Source organism: Macrotis lagotis, chromosome 2, assembly GCF_037893015.1.
Source record: "Macrotis lagotis isolate mMagLag1 chromosome 2, bilby.v1.9.chrom.fasta, whole genome shotgun sequence".
NCBI lineage: Eukaryota > Metazoa > Chordata > Mammalia > Peramelemorphia > Peramelidae > Macrotis > Macrotis lagotis.
Genome location: NC_133659.1, coordinates 170736718 through 170764566, shown reverse-complemented (window position 1 = coordinate 170764566; position 27849 = coordinate 170736718). Strand labels below are relative to the sequence as shown.

Genomic DNA, 27849 nt, shown 5'->3' with positions numbered 1-27849 from the left:
CTAAAGCAGTGATATCTGATGAGAATCAGCACCCAATGGCCCAGTAGTGCTTCTTTGGGTCTACCTATCCTTCTTTATTAACCTACTTAGGCTGGCCTTCTCTTTCAGTCTGTATGGACCTACTTATTTAGTTTGTTGTTTGCCCTTCATTTTCAAAAAGCGATGCAATCACAGATGACGTCTTGGCACACATAAATTGGGTGTAAGTGAAGCAGAGTTGCACAAAGTTGTCAGCTTCTCTCTTCCAGAGACGTTTAGCTTGTAAACTACTTGAGGGCATGAATTGCCTTTCTCCCTCCCCCCTTTTTTTTGGAATCCATTGATTAACATATGCCTGGCAGAAAATAAGTACTTAATAAATATCTATTGAATAAATGTGTGTAGTATTTTTTACTTCTGTCTCTGAATCCTCCACCCTTACACCCATCAAGAACTTCATAATCACTTGCTTAATGAGTGGATTAAACTGAAGACCCGAATTTGAATCCTGCCCCAGACATGGGCATGTGACCTTAGATGAGTCATCTTTTCCAGCCTCTAGCACCTACCTCACAAGGTTGTTGTGAAAATCAACCAAGAAAACACCGTAAAATGTTTCCCAAACCTTACAATGCTAAGCTGGCTATTATTATTGTTATTATTATAAATGATATTCCCAAAGGATGGTCTAAACTATCCCTAAGTAAGTGGTTATTTGCAAAACTACCATAAAAATGTCCAGAAGTGACTAGGTGTGATAGGCAGGAAAGCCAAGTTGGGGTGGGAAGAGATTGGGGGACTGCAAAGGGGAAAATCTGTATTTCTCAAGGAAGACCAACCTCACCCCACACCATCAGAAACACCCACAGCAATCCAAGTTCCTCCCCAAACTCCAAATGCCCCAAGTTGGATGGTTCCACTATTCCTTATTGGGGGAAAGGGGGAGGAGGAAAGATGAGGAAGTTCTCCCCACCTCCCTCCCAGAAAGAAAGAAAGAAAGAAAGAAAGAAAGAAAGAAAGAAAGAGGAAGGAAGGAAGGAAGGAAGGAAGGAAGGAAGGAAGGAAGGAAGGAGGGAAGGAAGGAAGGAGGGAAGGAGGGAAGGAGGGAGGGAGGGAGGGAAGAAAGAAAAAGAAAGAAAGGGAGAGGAGAGGAGAGAAGAGGAAAAGAAGAGAAAAGAAAAGAAAAGAAAAGAGAAAAGGAAAGGAAAGAAAAGAAAAGAGAAAAGAAAAGAAAAGAAACGAAAAGAGAAAAGAAAAGAAGAAAAAAGAAAAGAAAAGAAAAGAAAAGGAAAGGAAAGGAAAGAAAAAAGAAAGAAAAAATTCCAGCCGAGTTGACGGTTTTACTAGGAAACATGATTAAAAGCTGCTGCAGACAAATCCCTCTCTGGAGCCTCCAGGTCCATTTTTAAACCTTATTAGAGTTTTGTTCCCTTCATAGTTTTGGCAGGATCAGACTCCTCCCATCCTGCCTTTTTAGCTCTTACCCAAATGGTACCCTCCCCTCTGGGGGTTTGTGGATTACTGAGGCGCCTGTGTGTATACATGTGTGTAAAACACAGAGAGAGACTGACCCTGAGAGAGAAGCACCCAAAGTGGAAAGAGAAATCCCAGAGCATAATAGCAGTGACCATCTAGTCCGGCTCTTTCCTTTTGCTCATGAGGAAATGAGATCCAAGGGAGGTTAATTGAGTTATTGAAGTCACAACTTCAATAGGCAAATAGCAGAGACAGTATTCGAATCCAGACCCTGGGAATCCAAATCCTTCTCTCAGAAAAACAGAATTTAAGAGTTAGAAAGGATCTTAATAGTCATTTAGTCCAGAACGGCATTTTAAAAATTAGTCTCTACTTGCAGCCTTCCAGTGAGGGAAATCCAAGAGGTCTCCAGAGCATACATTTCCACTTTAGTATATCTCTAAGATTAGGAAGTTTTTCCTAAAATTTTGCCTACATTTCCCTCTCCACAACTTTGACACATACTTCTTCCTGGTTTTATCCATTGAGATCAACTAATCCTTCCACCCTTCCCCACTAAATAGCCATGAAGTGGCATCGGTTCATAAGCACTGCCTTTTGTAGTTTTCAATTTAGGGTGCAGAAAACTGAAGGGAAGAAGACTCAGGAGATAGAATAAAAAGCACCCAGAAAAGTAATGACCTCTAACCAGATCATCTCTTGATACCAAAAGTCAACAGGATTTGACTCAAAATCCAAATCTGATAAGATTAAGAGCTCTTAACCTGGGTTTTCTGACCCTTCCCCATAAAGGGCTACATGGAAAGATTTCAACTTAGAGAAAACATATCTTTATTTTCATAACCACTAACTGAAATTTAGCATTTTCTCTGATTACTTAAAAACAGTATTCTCAAGAGGAGTCAATAGGTTGGTCCAGGCTGCCAAAGGGGCCCATGACACATACAAAAAAAAATATGAATTCCTGAATAAGAATGATGGAAATCTTCAGGTAAATCAACAGTTTATCTCCATTATGACTCGTATCCACTAATGATTAAATTCTTAGCTAAAGATCATTTATATATATGCTGTCTATTCTCTAGAATAAACAATGATCAAGTTCCTTGCCTTCAATGAGTTCACATTTCATTAAGAATAATAAAATTTAAAAAGAAAGTAGAATGGGATAAGGGTTAAAAAAAAAAGATTGATGCAATGTGCTAGGAGGACAATATATATGCAAAAAAAGAGATGCATCATATTTGGATTTTCATGGAGGATCACAGAAGGAAAATGTTTCCAGATAGGGAAATGACCTGTTCCTATGTACGGAAACTAGCAAAGAAGGCAGGATGAGATGGGGAATATCGATAGAAGAGTAGTTTGCTCCAGTGTAAGTTCAGTTATGCAACAATGAGAATTAATGTTGGTAAGGTAGATTGGAACCAGACTGGAAGACCTTATATGCCAGGCTAAGGGTCACACATTTTATCCTATAGACAACAGTGGACCACTGAGGAGTTTTAGAACAGAGGAGTGATGTGGTTGCATCTGTGCTTTAGGAAGGTTATTTGGGAAGCTGTGTGAAGGAGATTTCCATTGCAGAAATGTCTCCCTGCTATATCCCTTCCTACAGTTTTCTATACCTTCTCTATTCCATTGAAATTACAGATCTGGTCCCTAGTTGCATCTTAAATGAAGGATGGATTGGAAAGAAGAAATATTGGATATACAGAATATGTAGGAGGCTATAACAAGAGTTCAAGTCAGTGTTAGAGTAATAGCAGTGGGAGTGGAGAGAGGTATGATCCAAAAGAATCAAAAGAGACTCAGCCCATCACTTGCCACAATGATTTTGATGGGATTGGAGAAGGGAAATCAGAAATGATTCAGAGATTTTTGACTTGTTAGCAGGATGACAGCTGGGACTATCAACAGAAAAAAGAAGTAAGTTGTTTAAGAGGGAAGAGGAGAGGAGCGGCTAGGTGGTTCAGTGCATAGAGCACTGGCCTTGGAGTCAGGAGTAGCTGGGTTCAAATCTGACCTCAGATATTTAATAATTACCTAGCTCTATGGCCTTGGGCAAGCCACTTAACCCCATTGCCTTGAAAAATCTTAAAAAAAAGAAAAGAGGGAAGAGGAGGAAATCATTCTGGGATGCATTTTGCTTATAATGACAATGAAACATTTGGGTGGAGAGAACTGATAGGCATCTGGACATTTAGAACTAGAACTCAAGATGAGAGATTGGGGTTGGACACATGATCATCCAGAGGTGATAATTGAAGGTATGAAAGTTCTTCAAATCTCCAATGGAAAGAGTCAGAGAATAGATGATAATCAAGGACAGAACTTATGGAGACATCCATATTTCAGGGGCAGGAGGAGGAAGATGGACCATTGGAGCAGAATGAGAAAAAGCTATCATACAGACAGAAAGTTTATCTATTAAATGTTTTTCACACAAATTAAATCAGACCTATATCTGGGCAAATGTCAATTGCTCATGGCTAGGTCAAGTTAATATAAAAAATGACAATTTTATTTAAATTAAATTACTTATTCCATGCCATTCCAATAAAACTTCCAAAATTATTTTATTGAACTAGAAAAAATAGTAACTAAATTCATATGGAGGAACAAAAGGTCAAGAATATCAAGGGAATTAATGGGGGGGGGAATCAAAAGAAAGGTGGCCTACCAATACCAGATCTAAAATCATATTATAAAGCATCAATGATCAAAACAGTTTGGTACTGGCTAAGAAACAGAGACATGGTAGAAACTGTAGTAAATGACCATATTAATCTCCTGCTTGATAAATCAAAGATTGCAGCTTCTGGGATATCACTCTTTGATAAAATCTACTGGGAAAACTTGAAGATAGTATGGCAGAAACTAGGCATAGAGCAACATCTTGCAACCTAAATCAAAATAAGGATGAAACAGATGCAGGATTTAGACATAAAAGGTAATATCATAAGCCATTTAGGAGAATAAAGTATAGTTTATCTGTCAAATCTATGGAAAGGGAAGCACTTTATGACCAAAGAAGAAATAGAGAACATTATAAAATGCAAAATGGATAATTTTGATTACATTAAATTGAAAAGTTTTCACACAAATAAAATCAATGCAACAAAGATTAAAAGAAAGGCAATAAGTTGGGAAACAATTTTTACAACTGGTGTTTCTGACAAAGAGCTCATTTCTAAAATATATAGTGAGCTGAGTCAAATTTGTAAGAATACAAAAGTCATTCCCCAATTGAGAAATGGTCAAAGGATGTGGAAAGGCAATTCTCAGATGAAGAAATCAAAGCTATCTATAGTTATATGAAAAATTGTTCTAAATCATTATTGATTAGAAAAATGCAAATTTAAATAACTCTGAGGTAACACTTCATACCTATCAGATTGACCAATATGATTAAAAAGGAAAATGATCATTGTTGCAGGGGATGTGGGAAAACTGGGACATTAACACATTGTCGGTAGAGTTGTGAACTGATCCAACTTTTCTGGAGAGCAACTTGGAACTATGCCCAAAGGGCAATGAAATTATGCATACCTATTAATCCAGCAATACCACTACTAGGTCTATATCCCAAAGAGATTTTTAAAAAGAATAAACAATTCACATATACAAAAATATTCATAGCAGCTTTTTGTAGTGGCAAAGAATTGGAAATTGAAGAGATGCCCATCAACTGGGGAGTAACTGAACAAATTGTGGTATATGAATGTGATGGAACACTACTATTCTCTAAGATATCATGAGGAATGGTACTTCAGAATAGCCTGGAAAGACTTGCACGAATTGATGCAGAGTGAGCATCAGAATGATGCAGAAGTGAGCAGAATCAGAACATTATAAACACTACAAGCAACACTGGGTGATAATCAACTATGATGGACTTGCACATTTAAACAGTATAATAATCAAAGACAATTCTAAAAGATTTGTGGAGGGAAGTACCATCCATACCCAGAGAATTTTTAAATTTTTCAAAAATTTTCTTATGTATTATGTCTTTTTTTCCTCTCATTTTTTCCCATTTGAATTTGATTCTTCTTTCACCACATGATTAAATAAGGAGCTGTGTTTAGCATGGTTTTACATGTATAGCTTATATTAATTAGATTGCTGTTAGGAGGAAGGGGTAGGGAAGAGAGGGAGAGAGAAAAATGTGAAACTCAAAATCTTACAAAAAATGATTGTTGAAAACTACCATTTTGTGTAGTAGGAAAAGTAAATAAATGAAATATTTAAATAAAAAAAGAAAAGGACCCAAGATCATGGTAACAAAGGAAAAGATGCCATCAAGCTGTGATTAAGCTTATCGATTTGAATATACTTAGAACATTATCTTTTGTCTTGCCAGAAAACATTTTTAAAGCATCTACTCTAAGATAGGCACTAGGTTCTAGGGAAAAAAGGATCCTGCTCTCAAAAAGCTTATATTAGTTTATATAAACTAATACTAAACTTATACTAAATAAGTGGGATGGGCACAGACATTAAACCTGGTTGGTACAGGAAACTCAAGATGAGAAAACTCTCTACCAGTGCATATTTGCACCTTCTGGTCTTAAAGATTTGGCTGGGACACTGCAAGTTTCAATGACCTAATCTGAGGTCACATAGTCAGTATGTGTCAGAGACAGGATTTGAACCCAGGATTTTCTGACTCTGATGCCCAGCTCTCTAGCCACAGTATCTTACTATTTCTCATACAAAATAAACACAACATGAAAGAGTGTTTAGAGAAATGATGTGGCCTCAGAGTTGGAAAAATGTGGGTTTAATTGCCACTCCTGACTGTGAGTTAACTTTTTAGAACTCTAAGCACTTGCTTGAGAGTCCACATTTCAGAGAAGGTAGATTTAGTTCCTTGATGCAGCTCCCTACACCAATGAAATCATTAGGAAGACCTGATCTAAGGAATAAGAAAAAGTCACCCTCAGGGAGAACAGGGACCCTGTTTTATGTATCTTTGTAAATGAAAGAGAGAGAGAGAGAGAGAGAGAGAGAGAGAGAGAGAGAGAGAGAGAGAGAGAGAGAGAGAGCAGAGCTTCTAGAAGAGACTAGATAGGTGTAAGATCGAGTTGGATCCCATTTGTCAGATATGCCCGTGTATGCACAGGGCCCCACTCAAGCAAAATCCAAGAGATAAATACACACACACACACACACAAATAAAACTGATTACATACAGGATTTGATTATTCCACCGCAGAAGGATCTCTCCCATTCCTTTAAATCCCAGTTTCCCAAGTCCTGCTGGATGTTTACAGAATATTACCTCCCCAGGGAGGGCATGCTGGCAGCCCACACAGAAAAATGCAATACTTAGAAGAGCCAGTCAACTGAAGATTCATTTGAAATTAAGATAAAGCCTCTCCAATGTCTCTTGTGGGGAAATTCGAGATATATAACAATTTGGCTTATATGCAACGTTCCAGGAACACATCTGTTGTATACGGCAAGGCACACCTGCATTGTTATTCTCTCTTCTCCCCCAATCTCCCCCCCATCCCATTCCCCTTCCACACACACTGCAGCAGCAGTACCACACCAGGTTTGTGCCTGTCAGTATAGGATGTGCATAGCAGATACAATTAGATCCTCTATACTCAATAACCGCAAAACTGCCAGGACAGACCAGGGGCCCTCCGAGCTGTGGCAGATAATCGAGCACTCCCCAGGCCTACATCTGCAATACACATGAATTAAGATTTTCCAAATAAAATGCTCTTTTTTTTAATGGGCCTGCCAGAGCCAGATTGGAAAATAATGAGCTTATGCAACCTGTGAGGGGCGGGTCTCTGGATTGAAGGGGGCCCAGAGGCAGCAATCTTTGGGGCCAAAGAGCTCCACCCCACAGAACCCAGGGCCCTGGAAATAACAGGCACTCAACCAGAGGCATGAGATCTCCTCCCCTTCCCTACTCCCATGCCCTATAATCCATTTTCAGACTACAGTCTACTCTTGATTATCATCAAAAGTATAGGAGAATAGTAGTGCAGAAAATCCTAACTGGTGGATAATCCAAAAATCACTCCCTCTGGCTTGGGCACCTCTATTACCTGATTTTTCCCAATAATAATACAGAATGACTTATCCAGTTATATTTGGCAATGTCTAACTGACCTAGTGAGTCTGAATTCCCTGGCTGGGGGCATGGGGAAAGAGGGGAAAGCACAAGAACTGTTTTCATGATGAAATCTGGCTCAAAGAATCCATATGAAGCATAAGCCACGTATACTCTGAAGATCAAAGACAGAAAGTTCTTATATACACCAAAACACTCATAGTGACACTTTTTTGTGCTAATAAAAAACAAGAAGTAAAGCAAATGCTCACTTACTGGGGAAAGGTTAAAGAAATTGTGGTTCCTGAATGTGAAAGAACATCCCAACACCATAAAAAATGATGATTACACAGACTACAGTGACACATAGGAAGACTTCTATGAACTGATACAAAGTAAAATAACCATAAGTTAGAAAACAGTAGATATGATACAACTATATAAATAGAACAATAAGACAAAATCATAATTTTAGTGACCAAACTCAAGAGAAAAATTGAGAAAAATGCATCTCCCTCTCTTCTTTCCAAACTAAGGGAGGGGTGGGGTGAAGGTGCTGGACATATGACATATTGTATATATTGTAATGCATTGGTTGGTTTTGCTACACTTTTTTTTTCTTTCTAGTCTTTGTTATGAGGAGTGATTTACCAGGTTGGATGGGGAGAAGGGATATGTTTGGAAATGAAGTCAATAGAAAAACAAAAGAGATCAATTTAAATAAAATTTTTGAAAGAAGGTTAAGCATCAGAAAAATTAAACACCGAATTTGAGCAATACTTTGTTGCTTTCTAAAGCCCTCTGAAATGGAGAAAGAAAATATTCTCCCCCATTTTGAAAATGGGGAAACTGAGTCACTGAATGGTTCAATGACTTCTTGGGATCTCACAACAAAGTTAACTTTAAAAAGACATCTAGTGAAACCTCTCTCTCTCTCTCTCTCTCTCTCTCTCTCTCTCTCTCTCTCTCTCTCTCTCTCCCCCTCCCTCTAAAATGATTTTTTTTTCCATGACAAACTCTGGTTGGTGCTCCATCAAATCCTCAATCTTGTTTGTTAGATGTATAATTTACCTTTCAAGAAAATGAATGCAAGAAAAAAAAAATGATACAATCTTCCTTAACAATGAAACTTAGAGAATAAAAATCTAGAGAATGGCATGCTGATGCCCAGCCCAATGAGCTCCCACCCCTACTCCCAGGGCCCAGATAGTTAACTTGCCACCAGCCAGGGAGGGGACCCTGCTCTTACATGCCCAAAAGGGTCCAGGTGGTTGTTGGTCAGTTTCAGCTTCTGGAAGGAGACCAGCTGCCGCATCCAGTGTGCCCCCGTAGCTGGAGAGTCTGGATGCACGTACAGTCTTCCTGGCATCGCAGGCTCTGCCTTTCCTGCCACCATCCTGCCAACACAGCAGTCCCCACATTAGGGATCCCCTACCTGAAAACTATTGAATGCCAGGGAACCCCAGAGGGGACCCTTCTCTTAACCCACCTTGAACAGAATCAGTCAGTCAACAAATATTTATTAATTTTTGTCTCAGGAACCATACCGAATGCAGGGGAGGGAGAGGAGAGACAAAGAAAGGAAAAAGTTATTCTCTGGCCTCGAAGAGTTCACAATCTAATGAAGTAGGTTTATGAGCTGATTCTCAGACATTCATCTTAACAGAGGAGGTGATGTTCAAGGTTTTAGCTCTTCCTATAAAATCACTACACGTTTTTCCCTCCAAAGTAGGGAGAAGAGGAGGTCTGTGGGATTGGTTTCCTGCACTGACACACATGATTATTACTGATGCCCAAAGCTAGGGATAATACAGATTATAAAATTGCAGGGGAGGGAGAGAAGTTTCCAGAGACTTGTTCTCCAAGCTGGTCAGTGCTCAACACTTAAGCCTAAATCCAGCTCCAAGAATTAACTCAGAATCATCTGATTATAAGATGACAATGCTGGAAAGGCCTCAGAGATCAGCTCATCTTTTACAGAAGAGGAAACTGAGGTTCAGAGAAGTTAAGTAAGTTTCCCAAGGTTCCAGAAGTAAAAAGTGATACTATCTGCTTTCTTCTTTGTTGGAATATCATATGCTTATTGAGAACAGAAAGAAAAATACTTCCCCTACCTTCACTACTACCAGTCCTATCTTCTCTCACTAGAGAGTCCTTCACTTCTTGCTCTCATCCACTCTCCCATTCTCAGACACACACATACACACACACACACACACACACACACACACACACACACACAAACACACACACACATTTATGTCTGTACATTTTTGTTTTTCCCCATTAAACTGTGAGCTCCCTAGAGGGCAGGCACCAAGCTTTTTTGTTTTATCCCCATATTGAGCACAGTGCCTAATATATAGTAGGTGTCTAATAAATGCTCATTGACTTGACTTGTTGATTCAATTTGATATGCATGTATGCACAGACAAGCATATTCACACACACACACACACACACACTTCAAAAATTCAATTTATTTCCTTGGCAAATCCTACTGGGAATTCCCTCAGTCTCAGGCTGTAGAACTAGATAAAAACAACTTTTTCTATGGAACCAGTCAAGAAAGTGAATGGAATAAATGAGGTATGACCTGGAGAAAAGAGGCTGCTGACTTTGCTTTGAGCCCAGAGAGACATAGGAGGTGTTAGTTCATACATCTGGATGAGAAGCCATTGCAGATTCAGCCTTCCTTCCCAATATACTTTATCCAAAGAGTCTTTACATTGAAGTCACAATTCTTTACTAGCCACTTGGTCAGAGACCCCCTCTCATCCTGGTTGAGTGAGCTAGTGACAATTTAAAAATATTCCACAATTGCCCTCAGTTTTTCTCATTTGTAAAATGGAGCTGTTAGTCAGTTTTCAGTCATGGCAGATTTTTTATGACCCCAATGAGCTTGTTGGGGTTTTTGGCAAAGATATTGAAGTAGTTTTGCCATTTTCTTTTCTAGATCATTTGACAGATGAGGAAACTGAGGCAAATATGGTAAAGTGACTTGCCCAGGGTCACACAGCTAGTAAATGTCTAAGGTCAGATTTGAACTCAGAAAGAAGTGTCTTCCCCACTCCATATCCAGCACTCTATCCACCATACCACCTACCTACCCCATAAAATAAAGAGGTTGAACTTAGTAGCTTGTGATGTCACTTCATGTTTAAGTGATTGAAGTCAGAGGACCTGGGTTAACTTCTGCTGTGACTCTTACTTTGGACGAGCCCTTACCTCTTTCTGAATCTCAGTTTCCTCTGAATATGAAGGTATTGCATGAAGGGAAAAATGAAGATGTTGCAAAGAGCCCCCAAATTTGGAGACATCTGAATCCCACATTTACAATTTACTATTTATCTGACCTAAGGAAAGCCATAGCCTCTCTAGTCTCCATTTTCTTTGATTATAAAATTCAGAATTCAACTAGTTAACCTCTGACCTCCAATCCTGACACCTCTAGGTTTATGACCTCCTATCTCCATTACCTTAAAGATTCTTTTAAGCTCATAATCTAGCATACCACAAACATATACATTCCTAGACTCATAGGTGGGAAAATTGAGTCGGAGTAAAGGAGCAGATCTAAAAGTTAGACTTTCCCACACAGGTGGATTTTGCTTTGTTTTGGGAAATAAAAAAGGGCATGAGGAAATAAAGATTGAGTAAAAAATCAGTATGTGTCAGTTGTAAATTAGATTTCCCAATGAAAGTCATTTCCATCCTTCTATACTGGTAACTGGTGTCAGTATCTTCTGTCCTATCCCTGGCTTTCCTTTCCTTCCCAAGCCTCTCCCACCCTTCAAGAACTTAGCCTTTCACTTAGTCCTGGATTGTATCTGATTGTGGGGAAATCTACTGCTAGTCTAAATAGCATCCCCAACCCCATTCTAAGCCTTGGTCTTTTCCCAGAGTAGCCAAAAGGATAGAGTTGAACTTACCCTACCTCTCCCTCCCCATCTCTGGTGAACAGGGACAGACAAGGAGTAAAGAGGTTAAGAGTAAGGAATGGGAAGAAGGAGCAAAGGACTGAGTGATTCAGTCAGAATAGTCAGAAGTTCACTCAATCCCAATCTGTTCAAAGAACTGATAACACAACTGGGATTAGGATTGTGTAATACGGAGAGGGTTTCTGGCCTCTTACCATTTGTTATCACAGAATTTATATCGATGATCATCTGCTGGGACGATGTCAATCAGCAAAATGTACTTGGTCTTGGGGTTCATCCCTGTGACCTTCACTTTGTAGCTGGGGAACATTCTCCTAGGAAAAAGTCAAAGGGAGACATGTGAGAAGGCAGGTAGAGAGTAGGGAACGGAAGATGATGATGATGCTTGCAGACCTCTAGAGAGAATAAAATTAGAAGGGGAGAAAAAGACTGGGAGATCTTTGAGGAAGGCATGCTTACATGATGCCCCAAGACCACTTGCTTGCCCACCTCCTAGAGTCACAGCTGAAAATAGCCAAATGCTAGAGAAGCACAGTGTCAGGACTCTGAGGGAAGGGAAGTTATATGCCAAGTTTACAGGTCTGGGGCTTCTCTGATTTCTGAAGGACTTCTGGAGGGGTGGAATGGGGCAAATGACCTTGCCTTCTGCCAACCTGAGGGAAAGGTTTAGAGCTGAGCTTTGTGCTCATTTATTCTTAGACCATACTGATCTTTGTGTCTTCAGACAACTCAATATTTTTAAAATTTCATTTAATTTCATGATATATTAAACACACACACACACAAGGGTCCAAGCCCACACCAATTTCCTCCAAACATTTAAATCAGTGAAAAATGGATATTACCATTGGGAGGGTTGCCAGAGGCAAGGAGAGATTCTATGACTTGCCCTTGGTTGTATATATGTCAGAAGCAAGATTCAAATTTTGTACTTCAAATTCTAGGTTGAGCCCTCTATCCACTTCGCCACCTAGCTATTTTGGGATCCCTTATGCCATGTTACTTCTCATGAAATCACACACATAAATACACAGCCTGGACCTGTGATTTTGTTGGGATGAAGAATTCCTGGGTGAAGAAATTCACTCCATCAATTCAGACCTCAACAACTTATAGTCTTAATGAGTTGTCCAAGCATGAAGAGATTGATTGATTGCCAAGATCTCACCGGCAGTATATGATGAGGCTGGTCTTCTCTAGCCTCTATTTCAGGCTTCCATAGATACAGAGATGAGAGAGAGGGAGAGAGAGAGAGAGAGAGAGAGAGAGAGAGAGAGAGATGGATGAATGGATGGATGGGTGGATAGATGATGGATGGATGGTAAATAGATGATAGAGAATATTTACATATGTATATGTATGTATTTAAGTAGATTAATATTAATAGTTATGTTTTGTTAAGACCAACATGAAAATGGATATACCTTCCCTTAAGATGGAAATACAAGGAAAGTAACCTTACTGACAGGAGTTTGAAGAAAGGGGTCATCAGGGGAAAGTCTGTCCAAGACTTGTAACTTGCCACAAATGATGTTAAAAGCACTGACAGTGGACTAGATTGAATGGTTTGGGCCACTTCTTCCCCTACTCCCTCCATCTCCACTCTAAGTTCCTTGGGGTGAAAGAGGAACTGGAATCATTGTTGGAAGCTAATGTAGACAGAAGCTGCATGGATATGGGGGATCAGGACATTGTTATTATATAACTGACACCCTGAGCTCCAGAGGACCGATTTCCTTCTTTGAATCATGAAAAGGCATCTTGCCTTTCATTCTTCTGCTGCTTCTTGTCTTCAGTGTCCTACCCAGGGCCAGGGGCACACACACACAAACACACACACACACACACACACACACACACACACACACACACACACACTCTGCTATCGAGGAACAAAAAGAACCACCTGCTTCCTGGAGCAACTAAGGCTGTTGACTTTGGTATATCCAACTACCTGGACTTCCAAAAACAACACAGAAGAGCTAAAGAGAAAACTGGACAGGGGAGAAATAATCTTGCCATGGATATGGCAACCAGAGCTGTTTCCAGTATAGACAGAATAAGTGAGCTTCGATGGATGTGGAGAGAGAAGAAAGACAAAATTCCAATTGCAAAGCCTAGGCACCTCGAAAATGTCATCTCAGAATTTGTCCCAGATGTCAATCAAAAGCATTTTAACAGTCGTAGGCTCTCAGCCCCACCCCTTTATTCCCATGCCCAGAATGAGAGGGAGTGTGTTGGGTCATCCCTAATGTCTACCCTTGCTTCAAGTTCAGACACACCCCTGCACATCTGGGAATCTGGAGTTGCCTTCTGCTCTGAGCTCCTCCTCTGGTGTTCTAGGAAAAGGGGTTGGAGGAATATGAAACTGAAGTTGGAGGAGGGGAAATTGAAGGGACAAGGCAGCTGAATGGAGGGGGCAGCTGCACCCATTCTCTGAAGAAAAGAATGAATTTTCTTACCTTTGGGGCCACCATTTTGTGTATACACTTGGGGAAAAAATGTAAATGGGGTCAGATCCATCTGTGTTAGGCCCCAGCCCCCTGCGCCAATGTCCTGCACACATTCCAGATGTTTCCCACATAATCAGTCTGGGCAGCAGCAGTGAGGTGGGGGTACAAAGGGAGGTTTGCACTGAGTTACTGAACATTCAAACCCTGAATTGGGTTGGGGGGAAGTCACCCCTTCCCTCTTTAGTTTTCCAGTTCCCCAATAATAGTCACCTGTACAAACATAGTACCTTCCATAGTCAACCCAGGACTTGCTCCTACTTCTGGAACAGAAAGAAGACAAAAAAGGAAAGGGAGGGAAGGGGTGATGGCAAGGTTTTCTGCATTCTTTAGCATCTTTTGCTAAGTGGGGGGGGGGGTTGGAATGATCTGGAAAGATATGCTGCAAGGCCTGTGGAATGGGTTTGTTGAAGGAAATGAGCCAACCTTAAGGTACACTTTGGAAAAGGCCGGCACCAACATCTGTCAAGGTCCCTTCCTCCCTCCCGTTCTTGCTACACCTCATCTCAGCTGCTAAAGCATCCAGGCTGACTTCACTAAGTGCTTTTTAAAAGGCATTTAAAGAGCTGGGGCTCCAGCCTGACCAGTGTACCAGTGCTGGATGTGTCTGCCTTCAGAGTGTCCTGTGACTAGGGCCCCTTCAATAAATACATGGAGTCACAGGATGATAACGTATACACATGAAATTCTTGACTGATAACAGCCCCTGAGAGGTGTTGCTGGACTCTGGGGCTCAGAGAATGAAAGCGTTCCTGGCCTCTTCCCGACTACCTCAATTCCCCTCTTCCTATACCAGCATTAGCCAGGGCTTAGTGGGGGAGTCTTGATGGTGTCCCTTCTGGAACATCTGGGAGAAGGAGGAATAAAGGAAGCTGATGAGGGATCTAAAAAGTCATTCATGTAATGTGAGGGTGAAACGGGAGTGGAGATGGGAGCTGGGGGGGGGGGGGGGTTAGCACACAGTGCTTCGACAATACAAACATATTTCTTATTTTCCTGGTACAAACCAAATCAGGGAAACAACTCTATATTTCATCACACATCTATGTGGAAGGGAGGCAAAGGAAGAAGGGGAACTTAAGAAGAAAGTGTCCTTCCCATGATTTAGCTTTTCTCAGCAGTGCTGTGACCCAAGACAAATCTGAAGGACTTATGATAGAGAATGTTATTCATCCCCAGAGAGAGAGAGCTGATAGTGTCTGAATACAGATTGAAGCATACTTTTTTAACTTTATTTTTCTTGAGGTTTATTATTTTGGGGATGGGGACTTTGTGTTTTTCTTTTATGGCATGACTGTTATGGAAATGTTTTGCATCACTGCACATTTTTAACTTATATCGAATTACTTGCTTTTTCAGTGGAGGGGGGTGGGGATGGGAGAGGGATTTTAGGTGGAGGGAGAGAATTCAGAAGTCAAGGTTTTGAAAATGAATGCTAAAACTTGTTTTTGCATTGTATCCAGGGAAAAATAAAATAAAAATAAGAAAAAAATGACAGAAAGAATCATTCCCAGGAGTACAGTCAGGATCACAATCATCTTCCTCCATCTTTTGCCAACTTTTTTTTTTGAAATTGAGGAATGAATGTGACTCCTGATAGACAGATAGATACCAGTGATGGGATCTCTGTGGGGAAGAATTGCTTTTAGACTCCTAAAACATTCATCTAGGTTTGGTAACTAAGTCAGACAAACCCTCTTGCAGGTATTCTCTTATTCTTGCTCTGCCTGAGATGGAGAAATGGTATTGTTGAAAGGGGTAGAATTCCGGTGCATGCCTGCCTCTAAGTCTCTTGTCAGACTCAACTTTTATTCCGGGTAGGGTATGTAACTTAGAGGAGGTTTCCTAGAAATGAAGAATTAAAGATATCTTAAATGCCATCAAATGTGAGAAAATGATGGTTAATAAGGTTTACTGAACTTGGAAGACCTCAGTTTGAACCCCAAAATTTATTTGATTTTAACAAATCACTCTACTTTGGGAAGCTACAGAAGGAATCTATAAGTTTCAACAGATTCCTAAAGGGTCCCTATCAAAAAAAAGGTTAAAAACCCCTGTCTTGAATAATTTTTTTCTTTTTTTCTCTTCCCTCTCTTTCTCCCTTCTTCCTTCCTCTCTGGCTCTCTCTGTCCCTCTCTTTCTCTTTCGCTGTTTGTCTCTTTCAATCTTCCCAGGAAGAAATTATATTGAATAGTCTTACTTGGTCTTAGACAAATCTCATTTTTTTCTGAACCTCAGTTTCCACATCTATGCAATTAAGAGTTTAGACTCTCTCAACTTTAAAATTCAATAATCTAGAATAATCTAATGACTTCCTACCACTGAAGGACAGCTAATTACAGGTGTAAAGGATCTTATTTCCATTTAATCCAAATACCTTGTCTACTGATTTCCATTTCTTTCCACACCATTCCCAGTCCCAGTATCAAGTTAAATTAATTGCTTTGTTCTCCTTGATTAAGTACAGTGAGGAAACCACCTCAGTAGGGAGAGAATACCTTAGTTGGAGCCAGAGACAAGAAAAATGAGGTTCAGACCATTCCAGAGACTTCCCAATTCTCCAAAGTTAAGAACATGAATTTCTGGGAAGCTTTTAAACTCAGTTTCCTCATCTGTAAAATAAACTGGAGAGGAAATAGCAAAACACTCCCATATCGTTGCCAAGAAAAATCCCAAAAGGGGTCTCAAAGAGCTAGAAACAACTAAAAACTGACTAAACAACTGGAAGCTAGATTCTACAATTCCTTTCTGGCCAATATATTGGAGAGAGCTAGTCACTGAGAGGTATATTTTCTGGGCAGTCTTGATTATGCTGAGGAAGGCATTTAAAGATGATAGAGAACAGAGAATAATGGAAAGGCCTGGTTTTCCTCCACTCTTTCTACCAAACTTACTCTAAGCCTCAGTTTTCTAAGCTGTCAGATGGGAATAATAATAATACTCTTCATGCTACCTGTTTCACAGTACTCTGTGAGGCCAAAGATCATGAGTGAACTTCTTCCTCCAAAGTGCTACTATTATCTATGTCTTATGAGATATACCTTAATTTTTCAGTCCAAGAGGTGATGAACAGGAAACTGTTCTCAGGGGGAGGAAAAGAAAGGTTAAATTACTCAGCAGCTGTTCTAACAGGAAGAAAAGTAATGGGATTTTCTCTCCAATGGACTCAGTCTCAAGGAAAAGCTCCTCCTCTTTCCCAAGCCCTCCTTCCATCTGGGCAGATGGAGTGTTTCCCTCTGCACCATCACCAAAACTGACCAGGCAGGAGCATAAACAATCTAACCCAGGCTCAGGGAGGAGATGAAAGCTGGGCTCTCCTCTCTGATCACCAAACAGGCTCCTAAGATGAGTGAGTTGCGCTGACGTGCACAGGGGCCTTTATCTATTTCATGTTCACAAATGATTTTAGAATGACCTGCTAAAATAAGCTTACTCAAGGCCTCAGTGGCAGGGGCAGAGAGGAAGAAGAGCTTCGATGTGCATTTGAGCAATACATTTCAAAGCTGCAAATAGAAAAGATCGCTTTGTAAGCAGGGGGCAAGAAGGGTAGATTTTCTTGGCATCCCTCAAGCAAGAATTGGGGAGAAAGATGATAACATGACCATTCTGGAGGATTTAAAAAGCAAGAATAGCGGGGCAGCTAGGCTGCACCGTGGATAGAGCATCGACCCCTAAGTCAGGAGGATCTGAGTTCAAATTCGATCTCACTTAATAATTACCTAGTTGAGTGACCTTGTCACTTAATCTCATTGCCTTGCAAAAAGAAAAAAGAAAAGAACAGAATCCTCCAGTGGTAAGGAACTTCAGAGATCATCTTATATAGCTCCTATCTGCTGAGAGAAAGAGTGAGAGATAGAGAAAAGAAAAAAAAAACAAGACAGAAGAGAGGACAGAAGAAGGAGGGAAATGAGGGAGGAAAAGTCAGAGAGGAAGAATGAAGAGAAAAAGGAAAAAAAAACGTGTCTAAGACAGGATTTCTTCACCCTTTTTATAATAGTAACCCCTTTGGAAGTCTGGTGAAACAGATCCTTCTCGGATTTTTTTTTTTTTTTTACTTTAAAGTTGAAGGAAATGTGAAATTTCAGGTGAGTCAAAATAAAGTATACTTTTCCCGCCCACCCCCAAAATCTCTAGGCTCCGTCCATGAACCCGGGATAAAAACTTGTGCTCACTTTTCATTGACCTTGTATAATAACCTATTATTGATAAATTCATTTCCCTCTATGCCTATCAGAATCTCCCAGAACTCCCTGATTCTTCTTTCTCTTCATTCTGCCAGCTAACATCCCAACATAAGTGCCCAAGGGGACCCCAGTAACACCAAACTTTTCATTTTAAACCTTTCTTTCAGGAATAACTCAGCTGTGAAAACAACCAGCGCTGGGATGCCAGAAGCTGAAAGAAACCATACGGGTTGGGGTTTGGAGTAGGTGAGCTTACGCGTAAGGTGAAGTTACATTTAATAACATTTCAAAGTTTGCGGGCATTTCACAAATAGACATGATTTCATTTCAGCCTCAAAACCATGAGATAAGCACCACCGTTACTATGGTCCCCTTATTTTACAGATGAGGAAACTGGGGCAAAAAATGTGAAGCCACTTGGCTAAAGTTATACAGCAAACAAGTGACAAAAATTCATGGAAAGAGTCTAGGGTCCAGGACAAAACCATGCCTTTCCTTTTCCCTTCCGACTGTGATAATTGCTAGGAGTCCGACTATATAAGGTGAGATCCGAAGGGCTAGAGAGGGCAGGGTTGAAGATGGTTGGACAGGCATTGAGTAGGGCAGAATGACAACTACTATCGTATCTAAAAACAACTGCCAAGATCCCACGATCTGGTTCCATTTTTCCCCCTGAGAAAAATGCTCCCTGATTCCTTGAAATCGTTTAAAGGAAATAAGCCCCTCTCCCATGGTCATTAAGCGAAAGGGCGTGCGGACTAGATGGTGGGACCGGGTGGGGGGTGAGGAGTTGCAAGGAGAGTCAGCTGGTTCTCTTAGCTCCCCCACCTTTTGGTGTAATGGTATTTCCTTCAGATAGACTCGGGCTTTCAGAAAATACTTTACCGGAGATCAAAGCGCTGTCTCTCCGGGTCCCACTTTCCAGTTTGTCCAAGCCCTGATTTCTCTTATCACCAGCCCCCACTGGGCCCTGACGCTGTGTATACAGAGAAAGGGCAGGAAGCTTTGAAGTAGAGGATTAGTCTGAGCCAGAGCCAGGCCTCGGAATAACAAACAATGCAGGTTCAACGGGAGTTCTCATCGGTAGTTCATTTTTCAGCCACAAATTCACTGTCACTAACGCAAGCAACATTGAACTCAGACTATGGGGATGGGAGACCGAAGATTTATCTGGTGGCAGAGCCAGGACCCAGGACAGGGAGGTCAGGCAGTTAGGAAATTTTCATTTGGGGACGTTTATATTTAATTTTTGTGAAGCTCACTTTGTCTGAGTTTGGAAGAAAATGCTGTTTCTCACACACACACACACTCTGCTTGGGGGGGGGGGGGGAGAAAGGAACCGCTGGGGAGAGAGGAGGGGGAGGAGGATAAGAGGGAGTAAGGAGGGATGGTGAAGAGGGTGGGTAGAAAGAAGGGCGGGCCAGTAGTCAGGGAAAAGAGGGCTGCGGGGAAATTGGGTGTATGTGTGAGAGGATGTCTCCTCCAAATCAGAGTCATCTGCTTCTCCAGAGCAGGGAAGGGAGCTGGCTTGGGTTTGTTTTGTCTTCTGAGATTATCATTTATCCCTTCTACACTGCCTGGGATGGTTCCTGCCCGATTTCAAACCTGGCCCTGGACAGCTTATGCTGTGACTTCAACTTTTATCAGAGAGATTATGTCAAAACAGCAGAGTGAGAAAAATAGATTTATGAAACCTCCAAAAGAATGAAATAGGAAAGGGCCCCTCTACTCTCCCACTATAAGGAAAAGGGAACTAAAAAAAGGATCCAGGTTAGTAAGATGTTCCAGCTCACCTTGTCGGCACATCTGTCTCCTGCAACCTTTGCCTCCTCCAGGGAAGACAGAAACTTCATTCATTTTCCCTTCTAGAGAAGGACTTTTAGGATACTAGACTTGAGCCCCTGTCCCAATTCTTGGCTGTGTGACCAGGGAAATTCTTTTCACCTCCACTGGAAATCCACTTATTCATCCATGAATTGTGAAGAATAAGACTTGCACTACCTATTTCTAATGAATATTTGAGAAAATCACTTTGCATCTTTAAGACCCTAGAATACAGGTTGTTAACCTTCAGGAGAGAGGTTTGTCAAACTGGGGAAGCTTATGGATCTCTCAGAATCATATTTTTAAATGTATATATGAAAATATATAAGATTAAAAAGGAAACCAATTATAGTGAAAGCTATCAATATATTAAAACAAACAAACAAAACAAAACAAATCTGGAGCTCTCAGGTTAAAAGCTCCTGCCTCAGAAAAATAGGAGTTATTATGATTATGACCCTTTATATTTCAGAATGCTTTTTAGTGTCATGTACCACTGCCTGCACAGGAAAGAAGGCTGTCTACTGCCCAATCTATTGAATTGGGCCATCACACTCAAGTGATTTGGGCAAAAAAAAAAAGGCATGCTTTTTTAAAAAATTCTTTAAACGTATTTATATAAACTCTCTACTCTGCTTTTACTATAGACAGGGACCATTATTTATCCTTCCTAGGTGGTTATTCAAGACAGGCAAGGATGGCACAAAAAGATTTTGCAAACCAGAAGGCTCCTAATATTTCTTGCTGGAAAAAATAGAAAACTTTTGTGTGATAAAAGACCATGATTCTGATTTTAAAAAAGGGGGGGTTTGCAGATTTAAAATGAACTCTCAAAAATAAAATAGAAAAAAAACAGAAACAAAATAGACACCTAACTTTCAGGAATGGCTAAACAAATTATTCAATATGAATGTAATGGAATATTACTACACTGATAAGAAACATGGATTTGAATAATTCAGAGAAACACAGGAAGATTTGATTGAATTAATGTTTAGTGAAAACAGTAGAACCAAGAGAATGATATGTATGCAATAACTACAATAATATAAACACTAACAACTATAAGAAATTGTCTAAGTGATAAAGTGTACTGAACCAACTAGGGCCTGGATAATCAACAAGGAACCTCCTTTACCTCTCAGTAGGACTAAATTACTTGGTATACAGAGTCAGAGAAGGTTGCTGTGTCAGTTTTTCTTAAATGTTTTTCTTTGTTAGGAGAAAGGTTTAGGAGTTGGACTAAAGAGAAAATGATTGGTATATTTTTAAAAAATAATAATAAAACATGGGGGTTTTATCTCATTCGGAGAGAATTTGCAAAGCTCTAAACAAATTTGAGTTACTATCTTGAGAGGGCTGCAGGTAGGGGAAGATGAGAAGAGGGAGTGAGAAGAACTAGAATGAGGGAGGTGAGCGTCTTCTCTGGGAAACAGGAGCTAATGGGGAGCACAATGAAGAGGAAGTGAGGCCAGTTAAATGACTTTTTTTTAATGAGAAGATTTACAGCATAGATAACTTTCTATGGGAAAGGAAGGGCTCCCCCCCAACCCCCTTCTTCAACCCATCAGCAAGAAGGAAAATTTTTATCATCACAACCACTATTTACTATTGTTATTATTCTCAGCTGCTCATCTCTGAACTACTGCCAGGCTCACTCACCAACATCTGCCTAAAGCTGGAAGGTCTCCACTCTCTGAGCCCTGGGGCTACTGGTAGATGGAGCAAACACCTGTGAAGACCACAAGAATCTTCTCTTGAAATTAAGATATCTGGAATTTTACCTGCTACCCAGAGATGCAGAGAATGTTTCATCCTTTCTCAAGCAATTTTACCATGAAAATGTCACTTATGGCTGCTCGCCCAAAAAGGGCAATTCTGAACTTGAACCTTTTATTTCTCTCTTCCTTCCCTGTCCCCAAAGCCCATCCCTGAAATGAAACAGAGTGCAATTTGGGAAAAGGCTCTGCAAGCGCATGGCACAACATTAAAAAAACTCCTCTTTTCCCACCCAGAAAGGTAACTCGTTGTGTCCCTACAGAAAGTCCCTCAAGAAATGAAACACCAGATTTCCTCAGACGAAGCATTTGAGGTTGACCTCGATATTGAGAGAGAGAGAGAGAGAGAGGAGAGAGAGAGAGAGAGAGAGAGAGAGTGTTGTTGGGGTTGGGAAGAGGGGAGTCAGAGGAGGACAACCACTTCTGTCCATCATCACCCAGGCTAAAATAAGAGGAAAATTAAGACTAATAATGAGATAGATTAGGAGGAAGGAACTGGTCTGACTCCCCCTGAAGAGAAAACACTTCACCTCAGCACTAAATAACTCCTATCGATAAAGTACACTTGCAAAGAGATTTACAACACGCATAATATCATTTGAGATGTGAAGATTTGGAATTGTTTTGCTGAATTATTTCTGAAATCAGTTGCACAGTGCTGCTGCGGCAGCACATATACAAAATTTGGAAGGATACAGAGAAGACGAGCACGGCCCTGCTCACGGATGATATGCAAATTTGTGATGCGAAATGTAGTTAGGGAAAACATTTTTACAAAACTAGGAAAATATTTTAATAAAGAGAAGAAAAAGGAGTTAAGCTCTGCTATAGTAACCTACATTGCTAATACTACCTACTACCCATGCCTCCATTAAAGTGGGGGAGTTGGAATTGCCAGGCAAAGAAATCGTTTCCAAAAACCTGCTATTGGAGAGAAGGAAGTATGGGAGGTCTGCAGTGTTTTTCAGATTTGCACACCCAAATCTAATTCATCGAATCTATTGCTCCCCTCACCCCTTCATTTGGGTCCTGCACAGCAGTCTGAGTGTCTCTCCCCCTATCTCCCTGGCTGTCTCACCCTCCATCTCTCCCCCCTCATCCCCGTTCTCTCCCACAGACACCATCGCATTTTAAAGATGTTTCCACTTTATAAATCACCCTTCTGGCAGCCACCCCGAGAGCTGCTTGGCCCCTACCTCATCCCTACCACACCCACATCCCATCGGCGCCTTTGCCCCAAGGAGGAGGAGAAGGAGAGGAACACCCTTAGGGCAGCCCCTAAGCCTCTCATAAGTAGGTTGGGAAAAAAAGGGTTCCTTCACTGAGAAAAGCATGGCGCCCTTGCTTAACCTGCCTGCTGCCTTCACTGTCCGTCTGTCCCCCTTCCCCGGCACTGCCCCCTGACAAAAACAAACCAGAGCGGAGACAGGTCCAGGGTCTCTCCCTCCTGCCCCGCCTACACTGGACCAATTCAGGCGTATCCCGGGTTCCCTTCTTCTGCCTCGAAGCATCTCCTTTAAATGCAGAGAACCTGGAGCCGCTAGTCTATCCTGAGGAGAGCTAGGGTGGGGGAGAGGAGTGGGGGCAGAAGAAAATCAGAGTCCTCCTCTCTTCTTCGCCATGCTGCGTCTACAGCAGCTGGTGGGAGATGTTGAGGTTGAGACGAAAGAACTCCAGAACTAGAGGCCCAAAAGTCCTGGACGATATTTGCATGCTATTTGCATAGTTTCGTCTGTCTCAGACTGTAGGATGTCCAATTCGCAGGAAGGCACAAAGTTTTTCCTAGAAGGGCTGGATCTAGACAGTTGGCGTCTATACGGCCCTGAGTTGTTACAGTTTAATCCCTGGCGGGCGTCGGGGGGCTGGGGAGGAGGGGGAAGGGATGTGGAATGGAGATAAGAAGGTTAAGATGGTTAAAGCTTGGGCATATAGTTCCAGTTTGGGGGCTCAGTCCAGGGCCAAGCTAGCCCAGGGCCCTGCGGGGGAGGAAAGTGCGGCTCCCAGAGCGGACCCTCCCTCCATAGACTAACGCTCCAGCCTTACCCTCCAGACCTCCAAAGAACACTTCCACAAAAACTGACCTGCGGCTTTGGTAATAATCATCTCGGTCCCCGCTTCGTGAAATTTCTTCCAGAGTTCCTTCTCGTGCAGAGTCACCTTGATATTCTCGATTGTCTGGGGGAAGTGGGGAGAGGACAAGCCATCACACAGAGCCCCTGTTCTGGGCTCCCTCCCTAGGAAAGCCGTTGATTCCTGAGGGGAGAAGGGGCTCCACTTTTCTGAGCTAATCAAAATTCCTATTTTTAGTTTGGCCTCCTGGATAGGGAATGGGTCTGAGAGGCTGAGAGGCACCCAGCTGGAGGGGGATTTGAAACTCAAGAATCCGACAAAGGTAGATGGGGTGGGGGTGGGGCGAGACCCAGGTCACCAAAACAATGTATGGGGAAGAGTGGGAGGAACCAGAGGTGACTCGTCCCTGTTCCCGGGATGGGGATATGCGGCGACTTCCCCCAGGCTCCTTGTTCCATTCTATGGGATCCCCAATGACTTCGGTCTCCCTTCGGCCCTCAAAGCGCATCTCTGCTCCCAGCAGACTGTTGGCTCCGGCCCCGCGCCACGAAGCCTCCGAGCTGGGGCTGAGTCGAACTGCATGCACAGAATTCGGAGCAGGTAGCCTGGCTCCGGGAACCCATTCCCTTGATTAATTATCCCACTTTCAGATTTAAAAAAAGAATAATAAATGGAAGAGTCACTTTAGGAAATTAATATTTCTCCTTTTCATATCTGCATTGTAATATGTACCTGTGTGCACACAAATAAACATATTTAAAGAATTTTCGAACCCCATGAGGGTGTCTGAGAAGGGCTGGAGATAAAAGGGGAAGCTGTCCCACCCGTCTCGCTAGCCTACCTAGGGCTAGTTCGAAAGTGTGGGCAGGTGATCCGGCCCTGCAGAAAGGAAAAGTCAAGGTTTTTCTCCGAGTTTGGCCCTTTTTAGCGCGGTAATGGCCAAAGATATTCGTATTCTGGCGAAATTAAATTGCTGAATTTATCCGGTCTAACAGCTGGATTCCCCCCCCCAACAACACGTCGGGTTACCCAGGAATAGAAGAGGCGAACGGGGGACACAAATGCTCGTGGGGCTGGCGAGCTCCTTTGGCCCTGAACCTCCAGGAGAGGAGCCATCGAGATCCGACTCAATTGGAAATTCGGATTTGAAATATCTGGGGGATTCGAAATCCAAATGTCTTGGGGGATCCGAAATTCCACTGTCTACGCGCTTTGAAATTCGAATGTCTGTGAGATTCGAAATTCAGGCCAAGAGCGAGTCTTCTGCGGGGCCACTACGCCTGAAGCCCCCGCCCCCCCCCCAACTCCTCTCTGGTCCTCTGTCCCCAAGCTTGCACTTTCCTCTGCTCCCAGACAGGGAGCCTGACCTGGGCTGGTGCTCCTCGCTCAGAGACCGCTTCCTCGACCCGCGGTCCTCACCCCATTTTCCCGGCTAGTTGGAGCTGAAACCAAGTGGGCGGTGGCGGGGATGAAGGAAGTGAAGGGGTGGAAAACCAAGAGGGCACAGACTTCCGCCTCATCCCTGGCCTCTAGTCTCCGGGCCTGGATAGCCCGAGAAATCGAAAAAGTTCCCGAAGATCTGGGAATCTGGGTCATATGGCGGGACCCCATCTGACAAAATTTGGCCAGCCTTTCAAGTGTTTCATCTGCAGAATTCTCCAGGCTCCTGCATCGATGCCTAAGCACGAATCCCGCTGGAGGGGACGAATTATATACAAACAAAAAGGGAAAGGGAGTGGGCACTACTAATGGCCACTCCCCACCACCAGCATCCCAAAGCCCCGGGGGAAGAATTGCAAACAGCCCCCGGGCTGGGCTGCCCATAAAAGCCAGTTACAAAGCAAACCAGACCCAACCGATAGAGCTAGTGCCCCGCCAGGCAAGGGGCCAGGGACACTTTGGGGGTGGGGGAAGAAACATTTAAAAGCCCGGCCATCTGGGTCTGGGACAGTAAATTCTTCACTTTTATGGGCATCTCGGGAGAGAAGGGCCCGCTCTGTTTGGAACCCGGATTTGGGGGGAGATGGGGCACCCAACGCAGATCAGCCTGGGTGTGTGTGGGAAGGGCGCTTTGTCTTTTGACTGAGTTATGGGAAGGTCCTATCTACAGAGAGACTAATTCCAGGTCCTCCTTGTCTCAGGAACTCTCCAGAGAGACACACACAGAAGCTCTGGGCAGAAACTCTGGGGGACCCTTGCCCAGTTTCCCATAAATCCCAGCAGCCCATCTCAGTTAAGTCCCCAGTTCCTACCTGCTCAGCATCTTGGCCCTGGGGGCTGCTGAGGGGAGTTCCAGTAAGGCCCTGTCCTCCCAAAGCTGGCTCCGGAGCTGAGGCCTGATCGCCATGTGCAGGGGCTGGGGCTCGGAAGCCCTCTTCACTCTCAGAAAGACCCTTGTCTTGAAGCATCTCCTGTGGGACATATACAGACATATAGAGTAGGATGTGAGTTTTCGTCACAGCAAGCGATCCTGTGTCAAAGATTGATGACCTGGTACTGGTGGTATAGAAGCCTGGTAACACCTGCAGTGTGGACTTCTAGCTTCTGGGGCAGTACTCTACCTAGAGTCCCCGCTTTTCCTGTCCTACCTCACCCTGGATCTGTGTACATGCACTCTCTGTTCACCATCTGGGTGCCTACATCTCCGCTTTATCTTCTCTTGATCAGCTCTTAGCTCAATCCATCCTATATGCCTTTATCTTTCTCCTGCTCCAGCCTAGTTTCATCTCTGGTACCCAGCTTCATCCTCTTCTATCACTTTTCAGTTGCAATCCTGCCCCAAACTGAGGCAGGGGCTACCTCTGCAATCCTGATTTCTCTGACTCCCAATCCTGAGGGTACTGGCCTGAAATGAGAGGGAGGATGGCAAAGAGAGGCAACTCAAGTCAAAGACAAATCCTCAAGATTGGAGAGAGATGACCTAAAGAAATTGAAAGAAAGGTTCACTTTGCAGAAGATAATCAGAAAACTATTTCATTTTCCAGTAAAACACCACAACCACCACTTGACAGACAGCTTTAGCAGACAGGAATAAATTGGACCTAACCCAGTCTCAGATAAAAGCCTTTCATACCCTTGGTCCTAACCAACAGCACCAATATTTGACTTGAATGACTAGTTAAAAGTCTGTCCAGCTTTGCTTGACTGTGGAGATGGAGGTTTCTCCCAGTAACTGAGTGATTTGAAAAGAACTTGATATTTTAGGAACACCTCCTTCTACTACCTCCCCCAGTTCCCTTCACAATACACTTAATTTAAAATAGTTTTAATTTAATTTAATCTGAGCCAGATTTCTGTGTCCAAGCATTCAGAATCCCTGCATACACATTACCTACACGTACGGGATATGAATATTCCGCCTCATTAAAATGACTGGGGACTGGACCATTCTGAGAAAAACAATAACCCAGGGTCATAGGTATATGAAACCCATTTTTCTGTCTTAAAGGCAGCAGTGCTTCCACCATTCTGACTCCCACGGACTAAATTACCTAGGGGGTATTAGGTTCATCCTAACTTCCCATCGTGAATATCCCTGCCTTCCTCACCACCCTTATCCTCCAATTCCGATGGCTAAAGAATCTCTCCAACACCGGACTAATCTTTGACTTGTTCGTTTTTATTCTGTTTCTTGACTCGGTTCTTCCATCTTTTTCTGTATCTAATCTTGCCCCTCTTATCTTCTCTGTTGTCTCTGTTTCTTCCCTTCATTTCTCTTTTGATTCTTCCTTGCCCTCACCCGTAAGCATCTCATCTCCTCCTCCGGCTTCTCCAGTTCTCTTTGCTGGGGCGGCTCCGCCCCCGCGCACCTCTGGCCTTCCAAATAAACAAGCAAGTGCAACCGAAGAGATAAAAGTCTGCGAGGCAGGGGCTGGGAAAAACCCATAAAGATAAGCGTGACAGACAGACAGACCACAGACAGACACTTAGACAAGCTATAGAGAAATGATGCTTGGAGATACGGGAACCAGAGGAAGTCTAGACTTTTGGAGGTTCCCGACGCCCCTGCTT

General features: G+C 42.5%; 1 protein-coding gene and 1 non-coding gene across 2 annotated transcripts in view; one reads left to right on the top strand and one right to left on the bottom strand.

The window, feature by feature from the left end:
* The window catches only part of LOC141511289 (T-box transcription factor TBX4), a 46048-nt gene extending 19802 nt beyond the window's left edge, over positions 1-26246 (bottom strand). The window contains exons 1-4 of the mRNA XM_074220524.1: positions 26091-26246; positions 23846-23943; positions 11667-11786; positions 8781-8928 (exon numbers count right to left, since the gene is read on the bottom strand). Of these exons, the coding sequence (XP_074076625.1) occupies positions 8781-8928; positions 11667-11786; positions 23846-23943; positions 26091-26246 (522 nt within the window). The remainder of the gene's footprint in view (positions 1-8780; positions 8929-11666; positions 11787-23845; positions 23944-26090) is intronic.
* On the top strand, positions 22424-22528 carry LOC141515709 (U6 spliceosomal RNA). The gene has a single exon (XR_012476465.1). It is a non-coding gene; the product is annotated as a U6 spliceosomal RNA (small nuclear RNA).
* Positions 26247-27849: the final 1603 nt, after the last annotated feature.